Raw genomic sequence first — 16102 nt, 5'->3', positions numbered from 1 at the left:
GGCAAAAATAGTAAAAGTAAAGGTGATAAATTTTTGGAGACGGACGATAATGAAAATAAGTGACAAATTTTCAGGGCCGGAGGGGTATTCATGATCACAAGTTACCATGCCTAATATGTACAACCAAAAAAATTAGGCAAATGGATGGAACCAATTTTGATTTGGACTTTTAGTCTTTTACTATATTATTTACTTTTACTTCGTTAGTCCATCAATACAATCCCTAGTTTGATTAAGCACAAGTTTTAAAAATGTAATACAAAGTGAAAGAAAAAAGATATTGGAAGATATATTCTCTCTGTCTTACTTTAGTTTGTCCCAAATAAGATTATACTACTATATTGCTATTTTTAGAAAATTTATCTCTCCATTTAATTCACCGACCACTTTTTTTCTCCCTAAGTATTCAACTCTCTTTCTTCCATTTAATACTTACAATCACATTTCCTCTCTCCAATTAAATACATTAACCAGCAACTCCTAAAATCTCGTGTCGACTAAGAAATGTGTTATCTTAGCCGGGACGGAAGGAGTATTAGTTTTATAATAAATTATGAATAAGATAAAGTTAGTAGAATGTGGGGTTCATTATCACAAGTAATAAAAAAAGTAAATGCGACATTTATTAGTGGACAGACAAAAATAGCAAAACTAGACATTATTGATAGAGTGAGATAGTACTTGTTAGAGCATCTCAAAGAAGGAAAGGTAAATGAAAGAGGTATATCATCTCAAAAAGTTAAATATACCATTCCAAAAAGTAACACGAACCAAAGGGAAAAAAGGTATATAAAAAGATAAATTATTTTTTTAAAATAAAATAATACTCCCTCCGTCTCATAAAAATATGTACATTTTCCATTTTCATCCGTCCCACAAAAATGTGTGCATTCCATTTTTGGAAAGTTATATCAATTTAATAATGTAGGTCTCACTATCCACTAATTCTACTTTAACTATCATTCTCCTCCCTCAGCTTACTTTACCATACCATTCACCTCATCACTCTTACTTTACAAATTTTGTCTTAATTCCCGTGACATACCCATTGCACATATTTTTATGGGACCGAGGGAGTAGTACAAAATGCATTCAAAAACAAAAAGTTTAATACATTCTCAAATACATTCCCCTTTGGAGAATGGTTTTTCAGAAAAAGAAGGCAAATATGGTAGTTATAAGATTTTACCTCTCAATTGATGAAGAGGTAAAAATATCTCTTCAAAATGGAAAAATGTATAATGTCTTCTCAAATACCTCTCCCATTGTTGAATGATTTTTCATTAAAAAATGTAAATACGATAGTTATAAGAGTTTACCTCTCCATTTACCTCTCTTAGAGCATCTCCAAATGGAGAGGTAAATTCTTATAACTACCATATATACATTTTTTTTAATGAAAAATCATTTACTAAGTGGAGATATATTTGAGAAGGTATTATACATTTTTCCTATTTTATAGAGGTATCTTTACCTCTTCATTAATGGAGAGGTAAAATCTTATATTTGTTTTCTTTTCATGAAAAATCATTCTCCAAGGGAAAAGATATTATACCTTTATGTTTTAGAATGCATTTTGTACTATTATTTTATTTTAGATAATAATTTACCTTTCTAAATACATTTTCCCTTTGGAATATGTTAATTTTTGAAAAGGTATATTTTACTTTTTGAGAAGATAAACAAAGGACAAACCTCTTTCATTTACTTTTACATTTCCTCCTTGGAGATGCTCTTAGTGGAATCCATACACCTTTAAGTTAAAACTCCTTCCCATAAAATAATTTACTTTGATATTTTCACCAATATAAGGTCCACTTTTATTAACACGTTAGATACATTTTTATTTTATTTTTCCCTCTTATTTTATAATTACATATTAAAATTGATACCATTCTCAAAATTAGAAATTTTTACGGGAACAATGAAGTACTAAACTCATTTATGGGAACAATGAAGTACTAAACTCAAGCCCATCACAGCACGCGGCACGCCTCTCTTTTTGGACACAGTTATAACCAGGGATGTCAATCGGGTCGGCCCATCGGGTTTCGGGCCGGCCCTACTCGGGTTGCGGGTCAATCGGGTGCGGGCTAATCGGGTTGTGAATTTTTTCGGGTTGTAAAAGTTCAACCCTAACCCTAAAAGCTCGGGTTTCGGGCTAGCCCAGCGGGTTAATCGGGTTGCTACCGATAAGATTTACATGCAATCAATCCAATAAATAACGATGAAAACTAGTTATATTCATAAAATATAAAATATTTAATTATGATACATTTGAGATATATGGTCAAACTCAATCATAAACATGATCAAATACTAATATTTGAGATATTTCGATAAATTTTAATGCATGTTGTAGAAATTTAAATATTTTTTAAAGTGAATTTGAAGTTTTTAATTTATTTATCAATTATTATATTAATAAAAATTCAATATATAATTTGTATATTTAATATAAATTTGAAAGTTATTTTTTTAGTTATCTATATTATAAAATTAATCAATAAAATGTCGAATTATGAGTAAAAAATAGAATAATAGAAATTTTATCGGGTTTTCGGGCCAGCCCATCGGGTTTTCGGGTCTAGCCCTAACGGGTCGCGGGCTAATCGGGTTTTAATTTTATCGGGCTAGAAATTTCCAACCCTAACCCTATAAATTTGGCGGGCTATTCGGGTCAGCCCACGGGTTGCGGGCTACATTGACATCCCTAGTTATAACTATAAGGCCATTCTCGGTATTATGAAATAAATGTGATTCTTACTTCCATTCTACCAATTTGCTTCATAAGATGTATGGAAAAGAGAGGATAAAAATTGCAAAAAAATATCATTTCATCCCTATTCTCATTCCATTCTCACACCATTCCAATTCACCATATCAAAAAGAGCCTAACATACTTTCAAGCATAAAAGAGAAACATAATTCAAAAGGTTAGCTTTCTTTTCGAAGGCACAAAATAGGTAACAAATATTGTAAGATCATAATAAAAATTGTACTACTAGGATACAACAGAGGTATAGATCACGTAGGGCTTCGTTGAATATTTATTACTAATGTTCCTTACTTCAAGGGAATCAATGTATTTATCTAGTTATACCAAATGAAATAAATAAAGAACTTTCATTCATAGAATTACACTAGATCAGCTGAACTGCAGCATCTCATAGAATTTATAACATTTGACAAAGTAAGCATGCAATCTAATTGTACATAAACGTTCTAATGGAGAAGAAATTCGAGGCAGTTTATACACAAACAAAAATATAAGATAACAATTTAGTCCTGTAATATTTGTTTCTCATGTTCAAGTACTTCTTTTTAAAATACAAATAACCTCAGCTTGCGGCCTAGACCTGGAAAAAAATGCCTCGCTATCAAAGAAAAGAATATTACAATAAACCTCGTATCCCACCACCCTATCACAGGAAACACCAAATCAGCTTTTATTTTCTATCCCCCATCTCTACCATTGGCCCCTTCAACTGTTAGGGAAGCGAGGTACTAGATAACACGAAAACTTCATGGACATCCATCCACTTCTCGCTCACCAACTATCACACAATTAGTTCGGGCTCAATATGACCCCATTGATGGCATTCCAAATGGAGGCATTCCCATTCCCATACCCCCCATGGGTGGGGGTGGCTGACCAGCATAGCCCCCACCCATGCCTGGCATAGGCGGGGCTGGTAAAGCAAGAGGCAACAGCTGGGCATACATATTCTGCACCAGATATCAAGCAAGATGAATCATCAGCACCATCCAATCAAGTAATTCTCAAACCAGAGCATCATAGACTGAACAGCAGCAATGCTGTATAGCCGGAATTATAATACCAACTCTATCTCAATAAAGAACTTGCTAGTATATTATACCTGTTGCATGATGACATCTTTCTCCTCATTTTCTTTAGCCTTCTCTTCCTTCTTAGCCTCGATCTTGTCCTTGATTAGCTCATCAACTTTGCCAGAGTACTCGCGGATGAACTGCAAGATAAGAAAATATTGGACATGGTTATGTATGAAACAAGTGATCAAGTACACAAATTATACTCCATCCTTCCACAAAAAATAGTCCCATTTGTGGACGGCACGGGTTTAAATGAGAAATTGGTAGAGTAAGAGAGAAGGAAAAAAAGTAGGTAAAGTAAGAAAGAAAGAGAGAAAAAGTAATTAAAATATGGAAAAGAGAAGAAAAAGTATGTGAGAAAAACTCTCCATTTTCAGAAATGGGACTATTTTCTGTGGACCCCCCAAAATGGCAAAATGGGACTATTTTTCGTGGGCAGAGGGAGTATTAATTTTAGAAGCTCTTTAAATTATTATGAGCAACCTAGGGATATATTATGAAGGTAAGGAGAGAAGCTTGGTACCTGTAACAGATAGGGGAAGGCAAAGTCAATCATGTTATTCACCCAGGCTAGTTCAAGTGCGACGTCTGGGCGAATCAAGTCGTAACAAACAAATAGGCAAGACGCAAAGCACTCCTTCTTCCCCTACAAATCACAGAAATAATAGGTAGACATCAGAATTACAAACATCCACAGAAACTATTCACATAGCTCCACCAGAAAGTAAGTGAACTGCCCAAAACATGAATATTTCATGCACTATCAAGCTGGTACAAAGTTCAAAAACATATCTAAAACACGAGTTGATTGAAGCATAAAGTAATACATAGTCAACCAGCTATTGGGAGCAACAAGGGTTGTGCACCATAAAACCAGCCCAAATTAAATAACGTTACAACAGAAATGTCAAAGACCTTACACGTATGAGTTCTCATATACAACATACAAATTGTTAAAGGCTAGGACAACCAAGTTTGTTAGGGTAATTACAGAAAACAGAAAATTATTCTGAGAAGAGGAAAAAGGAGGTATATTTTTTATGTAATTCCTTATCATAATATTTTGATAACTGCAGAAATAAGATTTTATATGAAGTTTAGTGCCATACCTGTTCAATGAAGTAAACAAGCAACTCCTCAGCAAGTTCACGTCCACCGGATTGTGAAGCTGTCTCCATTGCATCTTTGTAGAGGTTATCTTTCTTTGACAATGCAATCGACTGCTTCCATCTGCCTGCCTTTTTGTAAATGTAGGCTGCAACACGCCTCATCTCAAGCAGTTCATGTTTCTCAATCTGTTCAGGCAAAAAAAAGGTGAGAAGTTTACATTTTTCTAATGTTTCACGGATGTTGTATAAATACTCCAACTCACCTTTTGGGCAAGGCCAATTAGGTCAAAGTTATCATACAAGTCAATAGATTCACGTAATCTGTCATAATCTTCTTCTTCTGTGTAGATCTCATTCAGAGCTTCATTCACTGCAGAGACATTATTGCTCTGGACTGCAACCATATATGGCTTAACAAGACGTAGATGACCGGCCTAAATGGTTAAAATTAAATGTTATTACAACAAAGTTAATGCTGATGCTGGAAACCAAACAATCACAAAGTTAATAGGCATATAACACATTAATTCAACATACCTTTCGCATAATGTCCACAACACGAGTGTGATCCAGGCGAAGTGCAAGGACATTCAGAACGTCATTGATGAGATCTGGGTGCTCTTGTAAATAGAAATGTACGGCCTTGTAGTATAGCTCCACATTGGCAACCTTGACAATAATATCTTTGAATTGCATGTGATCCCAGGCTTCAGGTGAATGGTTCATGACTGTAGTTGCACCATTATCGAACTCATCGTACTGAATGTACAAGTATGTAAGTTCTTGCCAGTGCTGTTGTTCATCACATGCTCTGATCAGCTTGGGAATATTGAGACGAGTGGAGAACAATTTAATGTGTTCCATGAGCTTCTCATGGCGGTATCTGGCATATAAGACTCCCAGCTCTGTAAAGATACCCATATGTGCACGTTCCAACCCTAGACCACTCTCCATAAGAGATATTAGCTCATTGAAGCATCCTCTATTCTGATAATACTCACTGACCTCTTCCAGATCATCCACCTATAATAACAAGAGTGTTAAAAGGTCACGAAGAGATTAGAAGTTCACAGCTCACTGGATGTGATACTGGAACCTGCTTTTATCTTATGAATCTACAGTAGAAATAACTATAGAATACCTGTATGATAATATTGAGACCACAGATCTGAGCCAATCGGAACTCCTCGGCATCCACACAGGCAAAACATACTTCTTTCCATGTCTTTGCACTATTAGCTTTGCGAGCGGCATCAACAGCCCCTTGGAATTGCTTCAACTTAACTAATGTGCAAGCCAGCTTGCCCCAGTTAGATATAAAAGCAAAGATAATCTTTGCAGCCTCATACAATGCTTCATCATACAAGCGGTCACCAACACTAGGCAGATTTGCAACATTTGGCATGAGAATAAATTCTTCAATGTCACCCAGCCTCTCGATCTTTGCATATGCATAAATGAGCTCACTATCCACTTTGGGCTCCTTTGATTTCTGCCTGACCATGAGAAGGTATTTCACTAGGTCATGATATACATCAGCATCTTCCGCAGCCCGGATTACTTCCGGAAATTGGGTTGCATCATCTGCACGAATGAATGACTCTATTGCATCGCTAACTAGACCTTCCCGAAGCTGAGCTTTAGCAACTTGACTCCAAACAGCATCCTCTTCAACACGATAAGCAAATTCCACAGCTCGGTTAATATCCCGAATATTGTCCAGCAACACATTAACAGCCTGTACATTCAAGTTGAACTTCTTGAAAATAGCATAAGCTTCTTCATACAATTGAGCATCAACAGCAACTTCACCAACAGCTGGTCCATCAAAGTTATCGAGTCTATTGATATAGTCCATAACCCTCGATGGGTCAGCTTTAATTGCTGTCAAGATAAGTAAATTTTGCAGATTAAAGTTCCCACTGAATGCTGAGTTTTGAAGCACAATCTTTTCAAGCAACTCAATGAGTTCATGAGGAAGGTCAGCTGTCATAAAAGCTTTAACAGCAGCAGAGACTTGCTCAGGGCTTTTGCTTTCAGGCAAAGCAGTAGATACAACTTGATCAATGAGCAGCCTTCTGAATTCATTTTCAGGATCAAGAACTTTGGCCCAGAGATCACCATCCATTCTTTCAACAACATACCTGTGAAAAAGATGACAACAAATTAGCTTTCTAGAAAAAATGATACTGAAGTAAGAAACCACAGGATAAAGCCTTAAATGACAAACCTAGCCTGCAGCTTGAACAAAGAGTTCTTATTTGTCACATTGATGAGTTCATCATCACATTGCCCTCTGCGGTATGCAACAACAGCAAGTGTAGGGTCACGCTTCTCACAGTATTTTCCCACAACACGCGAATCATAGTATGGATTGGTAGTGAGGAAGTGTTCTGGATTGTTATTGCTATCTATTATGATTTTACCCAAAGCATTGTGAACATGCACATCCTGGCTTCCTTCACTCACAAGATGTTCCAGAAACTGGGTAAGCAGGCGAAGCCGATTCCTGCACATCAGAGGCTAAGCATAAGGATATCAAGGAAAAAACATGCCCCCAATTCAAGTTAGGAGAGCAGATATAGTACCTCTTCTCACACTCCTCCACAAGAGGTTCAACTGGAAGCAGAGAGCGGACAGAAAGGATAAGGCCTTTAATGAAATCTTCTGGGCATTCATCATCTAACAGCTGTCCAACAACTAATGGAGCATTTCCAGGATTGACCTATATATAGAAACAGCAAGGTTAGCCTTGCATGGATAACAAATTCTTCATCCAATGAAAATTTTCAACAGAAAGATACAAACCTTTTGCACATAACCTTCAATGTAGCGAAGCATGTTGTTGGAGTACAAGTAATGTGTGAGGTCGGGCACAAAACCAAATCGGTCACACACATTGATTAACGGACGTGCATCAGGAAGTTTTGCTTCCATTAAAAAGTTCTTAGTCTTTTCAGGGTCATAGAACTCTGATTCTCTTGTAACACGTTCGACCTCTTTAATTTGTCCAGTCTTAGCAGCTGCCTCAATATACTTAAAGTGGATCTCAGGATCCTCACTGCCAGGCAATAAATAGTTAGTAACCTGATTAGCCATCAGGTTGAATGGAAAATGCCAGCCACTCATGCTACAAGACTCGTCCATAAATATGTTACCTGGAGCTCAAATATGATCCTAGGAAGAAATACAACCCTTCATATGATTTGAACTGCTCAAAGAGCTTAATGCATGCTTCGACTCCCAGATGTTCACAATACTCCTTAGCAACCTAATAATGCAGAAAGACAACTTAACATAAGAAGACTACTACACATCAAAATTCGTTAATGGTTTGATTAAAATCTTCTGAGGGCAGCTTTCCGACACAGTTCAGAGATAGCGTGACAAAAGGATAAGGAAAACAGGGTTTGAAGGGACAATATATTATAGGAACCACATTTGTACACTCTTTATACCTGCACAATTATCTGAAGATTTCCTCTTAAATTAACCAATAACAGATCCTTCATACACTCCATAGCCCATTCCTTGGAAAGTGTCCCAAAGAACTCCACAAGTGCCTGAAATGATTGACCATTAAACACTGACAAGACCAGCTTAAGACAAGCAAAAGATCAATAAAAATGTTAGCAACCTGTGGCTCAATTGCATGGGTGTTCACAATAACTCGCTTGATGTCAGGCAGTTCGGAGTAATGCTGCAAATAAAAGTGAATTGAGCAAGACATACGGGAACAAATACTTCATATACTTGACAGTGGCCAAAGGAAGAAGACGATTGCCAAAACCTGAAGTGCCCGAATGTAAAGACCAGCTTTCTCACATAGTTGTGCTACACGTGGCCTGTCATAATGACTAAACATGCCATTTGCCAAAATAGCATCAGCAACATTCGGAAATGTCACAAGATTTATCTCCAAGACCTATACAGAGAGAAAAATGGTCATGGACTCATGCCATGGTCTAGATATATCTAAGTAGACTGATTTTGATTAAAAGCAGGATGAAAAATAATGATGAACCTTTGTTTGCAAGAAACCATGTTCTGGTAAATTTGGTTTCAAAACATCCAGCAGAAAAGCCGTTGCTTCACGAATCAAGTTCCTCTGGGGAAAAAATATTTAACAGCCACATATATTACCAAATTAGTGAATAGCGTTGCAGGGGGAAAAAAGACATGCTTTCAATGTTTCAAACAAGAAATGGAGAACTGAGAAGAGGATGCTGGCAATGCAAGTCAGAATGGTTGCAAAACAAGATAAACACGGACCTGAAGAAATAGATCGGTAATGGTATTGTAATCAACAGGACAACCTCCTTCCATTTGAGACATCATAAGGGCAAAATTAACAGCTCCCTGCAGGCAAGTAATACATTAAAAACCCAAACGACTCCCTAAAACAATAAGTCATCGGAAAACAAGAACTTTAGAAACAGAGCATGCACGCATCCTAATATAATGAAAAGACCAAAATCTGTTTAGTATACCTGAGGATCTGCTCGAAGAATGGTTTGCAGAAGGAAAAGATAGTCAGGTGTGTACCCAACCTGTTTCAAGATAAATAACTCCATTGGAGCAGATTACACAAAGGATATGACATTAATAACAATAAAGGAGTCCAGTTACTCCAACAAACATAGCTATCCAAAACCAGACCTGTTTTGAGTAAATCAGGATTTTGTCAAACTCCCGACGTTCGGCAAAAGCAGCCACAACTTTCGGTGTAGCTCTGGCTTTGATATAAATTTTCAGTGCAAGGTCGTTGTCAACAGTCTAGAAGGTTTAATATGAAGCAGATTCGTGTTAGGCAAAAAGAGATGGAGATATTCAGGGTAAACATGTAAAGAAGTGGCCAGTGGATACATTAAAGCTTTTGAGAATTTCACCTTGACGAGATCTCCAAGTTCCTCACTGCATTCCAGTTTGTCTTCAGCCAACCAGTTCTCCAATAGATTCTTCTTGTTCTGGTTGACCACAAGTCGAGACAATTCCAAAGACTCAAATGCATTGAGCTTTCCTTTGGTTAAAAGTGTTCCAAAATACTGCAACAAAGGTGGTGTCTGCCCAGCTTGTACAGGAACGCTCTGAATAAAACAGAAAGTGTTAAAGAAATGATACCGCTTGTACTTCCACCAGCTGCATGCTTGGGGCTGGGGAAAATCATTGATAGATAGCGAACATGATTTACCTGAAATTTGGAAACAGTATCAGGTGTCCTAAGGATGCCTTGTGGAGATTCTGCAGCAAGCTCAGCAGCCTCTTTGTACTTTGTCTGAGCAAACAATTCTTGAAAACGCTGAACAACCTGAGAACAAGGCGGAGAAATTTAAATCTAGGTATACCCCCAATCATACTAAATAATAAATCATAGGAGCAACAAAGACAGTTGTAACCTTTCATACATAAAAATATGTAGCCAGTCTACCAATAACAAACATGAATGATTTTAACACAGAAATCATAATGGAGAAGCTTCCAAGTTCCATTAGTGGTTCACGAGAAATGTTTTGCATATCACAAACATGTTTTGCAAGAAAAGAACATGAATATCCAAATAAAAACTTACCAAATTCTCTGCACCAGGTAAGTTTCCTCTTTTGGCAAGATTTACCGCAAGCTCCAGATTGTTCAACTGCCATTAACCATTTAAGACTCAAATTCTTGAAACATAGTAGACTTCTCAAAAACTGATGCAATACGTAGAAGTTGGAAAACCTACTTGCCCACTGACAAATGGGACAATAGTCGATTCATTTACTGTGGCAAGTAAAACTTGGCCACGCCTATTAATTGCATAGAAACCTCCAACTGATGTAGCTTCGGATGTTAGAAATATGGGATCAGGGCTGATTCTGTTTCTGTATACAGCTGTTGCAGTTTCAAGGTCATATACAAATAGCAGGCCAAGCTTTGTGATCACATATGTCAGGCCATACTTGTGGGAAATCTGCAAAAGAAAAATATAATATAATAAGCATTGTGGAACAAAAGTGAGATGCCTAACTACATAGTTATACACACTCACATAGACAACATAATAAAATCATAAGTTCTCCAACAAGGGATACCTGCATGGCCACTGGAAAATCGTCAGCAAAATCTGGTGGGAAGAAAAGATCTGCCTGCTTCTTCGTAAATGATGGTTTTCCTGTAAATGTTGACAGTTGTGAGGTGAAGGACAGAGACACCCGTGATAAATTACCTATCCACTTATATACAGATAATATGACAATGACAGAAAACAACAAAGGAAGGAAGGTAAAATCCACCTGGCTGAGCACCAAGCTCAATAACATGCAACTTAGAAGTAGTCTGTCCAGCATTAGAGGTCTTCGTAGCAAATGAAATAAGAATGGAATCCTTATCATTCCCTGGTACCTGTTCACAATCAGACAGAAAGGTATTATACAAAATTTGTTCATAGAAACAGCATAGAGCATGTCACAAATCCAAAGAAATGATTACGTACTCTGATAGAGGCAAATGATGCAGCATGTGCTTCAAGTGCTTGGCTACGTTGCTGATCTACAGAAAATAGCTGCATACTTCCTTTGACAAGTTGTGGCCTCTAAGAAAAATAAATAGCATCTCACTGTATTAGTTTTCAATGATGAACATAAAAGCTAATTGATGGATGGAAATACTACAATAGATAATAGCCACTGAAGCGCAATATATATCTGCAGTTTGATTCAACTGAACACAGTCCGGAGAATCAAAAGAGAAGGGACTGCGGGAAAAAGAGGACCTGCATCGTTCTCCAATGAGCCTATGCACTATTGTTATAGTATGAACAAAGCTTAGCAGCATATTAGAATGGGGAAGCAGCAAAATGATTTTAAATCCAGTAAAAGGACATAAATGGCTGCCACAAGCGCTTCTTCCTTTCCCAAAATACAGCTAGAATCTACCACTTGGTTCAAACGATTCTAGATACTCTTCAAGATCCATGAAAGCAGTACACAAAGTAACACACTGACTTACTTTTCCACAAAAATTCTACCACTATGTACATTTATGTTACTCCCATAGATCTCTATTATTGGAACGTAGCATTCTTATATTTTTACTGCCAATTTCCGCATGTATACAAATGAACACAGTACAACAACCATCGGAATATTTGAAGTCTTGTAGTCTGAATTAACAGAAGGAAACTTTGTCACTAGCAAATAATCCATGGAAACTATGCTATACAGGTAAAATGTTATGCATGGTTTAGATGAGTCGAACCTCAGCAGAACCAGGAGCGATCCCTATCAAAACCAACCATTTTTCAGATGGATCGCACTTATAATTAATTATCTGATTGTTTGCTAGATTGGCAGCTCTGTCAAACATCTTTGCAGGTTCAGACTCACCTGTTCAAAAAGAAAATCTTCAAATGAGACCACAATGAAAGAAACCCAACAAAACTGAATCAGAAGCTAAGAATATGCCATCATTACCTTCAATTGACCAGTGATACACTGATGATTGTGTAACTAAACCCAACATCTTAGGTGTAATCCACTTCCAAAATATGACCTGTGGGAAAGTATAATATCCAGGAAAATCATCATCTAAAATCTACCCACCATATAAAACATTATACGAGAAGGACAAAGTACTTATTAAACAGGCAAGAAAATCCCACCTGCTCAGGCATCTGATGGGACTTCAGTTTGGCCTTTGCCTCAATGTTAAATATTTGTAAGTGGTCTTGTGTAGTTCCAGGAAGTTGAGCTTCAATACATTTTAAGGGAAAAAATCAGTATAAAAACCAAGAGAAAATTAAAGCATGCTAAATTGTTATACAAACAAAAATGGTCCCGGTGTACAGCCCTGAGCATATTATTCAACATGACAACATTAGCAATTACAGTAACTAACGGGGTGCCTGATCGAAGGTTTTGGAGAGGGGAGTGGCCCCAGTTAATACAGCCCTGAGCATATTATTGAACATGACAACATTAGCAATTACAGTAACTAAAGGGGTGCCTGATTGAAGGTTTTGGAGAGGGGAATTGGAATGAAGCAGTTGTTTAGTATGGAGGAACCGTTCCTCCAATAGGACCAATACCACTTCCATATCCCCAAAAGTGGAGAATGGGACATTTGCATCACAAATGGAATATTCTATACATCCATTGCAACGGCCACCAATTCAAACATCCCTCATATTACCAAGCACACCTTAGATGTAACACGGTATAATATTAACATAAATAATACTCCCTCCGTCCCACAAAGATTGTCTCACTTTAACCGGGCACGGGTTTTAAGAAATGTAATGAAAAGTGAGTTGAAAAAGTTAGTAGAATGTAGGTCCTACTTTTATATATTAGTTTTATAATAAAATGTGAGTACGAATGAGTTAGTGGAATATGGGGTCCACTACCAAAAATGGTAAAAAGTGAAATGGGACAAATTTTGTGGGACGGACGGAAATGGAAAAATGGGACAATCTTTGTGGGAATGTGTTTGATATCAATATCAATTTTGGGAATGTTGAAGAGAGTTTTCGTGAAGAGTTGAGGAAATTGACAGTGTTTCTGATTATGTTGTAAGGAGTCTCAGAAGTGGAATTTCTAATAATTATACATAAACAGATACCACTATTTGTTCAAATCAATATATTTGTAAAGCTGTAAATTGGTTTTTCACTTGAAATGCAAATTTAGATACAATGGTGATGGTTAATGGTCATTGGTTGCAAAATTGGAGAATTTTAAGTTTATTTGAGAAAAATACATGCACCAAATGAGAGATCATTAGGACAGGATTAGAAATTCATATGTATGCTTCTACTTTAGATAATATACAAACGATATTTCATAAACATATTTAACTAGTAATATTACTATAAGGGGTTTTATATAGATAGCATGCATCTAGCATGTTCTATGTAGGGAGACAATCTACACTCTGAAGTGCAAACTAAATAGTCTGTGTCACAAAACTGAGGCTTTGACATCACCATGCAGAGACTTCTTTATAAAATAATTATGTTCTTAGAATAATTATGACCAGAAAATTGCAGAACCAAACATGCAAAACAATCTCCCCGATAGAACAGGAATAATCCTCAGCCTTCTTGACATCCCTGGCTCCAGTTTAAAATAGCAGGGATATTATATGACATTAATATCTTAACTTAGAGTAGCCAAGGGAATTTCGTCATTGTTGGGTTCAGCCCTTCAACCCAAAGCTTTAGAAACTAATGGTCTTTTAATATATAATCTATTGTTTGTTTTTTAGTATTATAGTCATTTAGCCTCTCTAAAACTATTTAGTGCACAAGTGTTTAGCATCTAGCTGCGCCTTTTAAAAATCAACTTCCCATATCAACAGCTGTTATACCTCACCCTTTTAACTGCTTTAAAAAGTTATATTGAAAAAATAGCATTGGATGCTAAGGCAAAAAAAACAAAATCATAATCGTAGAATGATCAAACGAACTGAAATGGTAAAAACGTCACCATCTTGAGTTCTCATCAAATATTTCTCAACCCAGGTCTCAATTCCCTATCTACAGCTGCAGCTCGTTGTTCATTATATACTGGCTCTAAGTTTAAAAAATTCTCCCAGATTGACATTCATGGTTGTTGGTTATTCAAAACATTGATCATGATTCATACCAGGCAGCTAATGTTAAACAGTACTCACTCAGGCACATGAGTTTCAGATATACGGAGACAAGAATATGTTTTTGGCTACTTTGAAATACCCGCGAGAACACACAAACAAATCAATCTAAGTATTGATGCCCTAATAAATGACGTCCCAAATAAAAATTAGTACAATCAACTCAATCCATTGAAAATAAACGTTAAATATAAAAATTTTAAAAACTAAAAAGAGTTAATGAGAACTCAGTCACCTTTTAGAGCTAAGATTCGAGAAATTGGATTCATAAGAGCGGAATCTGCAGTGATAGGACGCCTCAAAGGCTGATTTGGCATGCTCATGTCGACAATAACCACACTGTTTTGAGGTGCCGTCTCCCGAACACATATAAACTTATCAGATTCCATAGTCACATTTGTGAAAGTAATGAACTGTGGATTGATCCCGATGCTAGTCAGCTGCAATCACCACAAGACACAATCAAAAATATGAATTCCACTGAAACCAGCTCAAATCACAAAAGCCTAAGACATTATTGATAGATCTGATATTAAACTAAACGATATGTTTGAAACAAATAATTTCGAACTCCACAGTGATTAACAGTGCCAAGTGATGATTAAGCTAAAATTGAATCATTTCATCAAATTGATTAGTCAAAACAGTTTGAAATTGAATCAATGTTCGAAATTGGGTGGGAGAACGATCAAATTAATACCGTTAGGGTTTCCTTCATGGTGATCGGAGCATTTGCGGCCGCCATGATGTCAGACGGCGAATCAAATCCTCTAGTTCAGAGCTCCGGATCTGGGAAAGGTACGGCGCCAACGGGCGCTCTGAGATCTGGAGCAGCGGGAGAGAAACCCTTGAACCCTCTGGTAACCAACAAGAGTGAGATCTGGAGAGGGGAAGAGAGATGTGGAGAGACACAGGGTTCTTTCTAGTGAGAGAAACTAAACTAAGGAATGTATTTAATTCATTTTCTGGTTGTATATAAAAACTTTGAATTTTCGTGAGTAGGATGAGAGGGATCTGAACCAGATTGTAAAAGGAGAAATTGTTTTGAGCGGTGGGAAGGCTGATGATTGTCTACGGTTGGTGTAATGCAGTTACTTGTACGATTGTCCTTTTCATTTTATTTTCTCTATTTTATTTAAAATTTTGGCTAACTTATCATTTTAAAAGTTTAAACCCCAAATCATCCTCACAATATTTATTACCGTTGTTCCACTAACACATTTTTCTTTTTAGTCGTTTCATTTTAATTAACATATTTTCTATGATAAAAATATTTTTATTTCCTAATTTATTATCTATTCACTCATCTTACAAAATAAAATTACGGAATATTATGTGTTGAATAGAAAATGCTCAACTAAGATTGGGACGGAGGATATAAAAATATTTTTCTTTCCTAATTTATTATCTATTCACTCATCTTACCAAAATGGCTTCTTAAAGCATAAATTATTACTCCCGGTCTCCCTCCTTCTCGACTAAAATAAAACATTTCTTGGTCTACATGA

At 36.6% G+C, this 16102-nt stretch overlaps 1 protein-coding gene across 1 annotated transcript; it reads right to left on the bottom strand.

Moving 5' to 3' along the window:
* Positions 1 to 3229: 3229 nt before the first annotated feature.
* Positions 3230 to 15655, bottom strand: LOC121744202 (clathrin heavy chain 1-like). The gene is made up of 30 exons (XM_042137679.1): positions 15295 to 15655; positions 14830 to 15034; positions 12604 to 12692; positions 12416 to 12494; positions 12201 to 12328; positions 11437 to 11535; positions 11237 to 11345; positions 11036 to 11115; positions 10687 to 10914; positions 10534 to 10599; positions 10156 to 10272; positions 9854 to 10051; positions 9624 to 9740; positions 9455 to 9514; positions 9237 to 9323; positions 8989 to 9072; positions 8755 to 8889; positions 8602 to 8664; positions 8423 to 8527; positions 8123 to 8235; positions 7773 to 8025; positions 7553 to 7689; positions 7195 to 7473; positions 6106 to 7108; positions 5502 to 5987; positions 5228 to 5398; positions 4965 to 5150; positions 4379 to 4501; positions 3882 to 3992; positions 3230 to 3729 (listed from the first exon to the last, which is right to left on the bottom strand). The coding sequence occupies exons 1-30, from the start codon at positions 15337 to 15339 to the stop codon at positions 3580 to 3582; spliced, it is 5106 nt and encodes a 1701-aa protein (XP_041993613.1). The 5' UTR covers positions 15340 to 15655; the 3' UTR covers positions 3230 to 3579.
* Between the last annotated feature and the right edge of the window lie 447 nt (positions 15656 to 16102).

This window comes from Salvia splendens, chromosome 1 (genome assembly GCF_004379255.2).
Source record: "Salvia splendens isolate huo1 chromosome 1, SspV2, whole genome shotgun sequence".
Classification (NCBI taxonomy): domain Eukaryota; kingdom Viridiplantae; phylum Streptophyta; class Magnoliopsida; order Lamiales; family Lamiaceae; genus Salvia; species Salvia splendens.
Note: the sequence above shows the minus strand (reverse complement) of the source record. Positions and strands in the feature narration are given on the sequence as shown.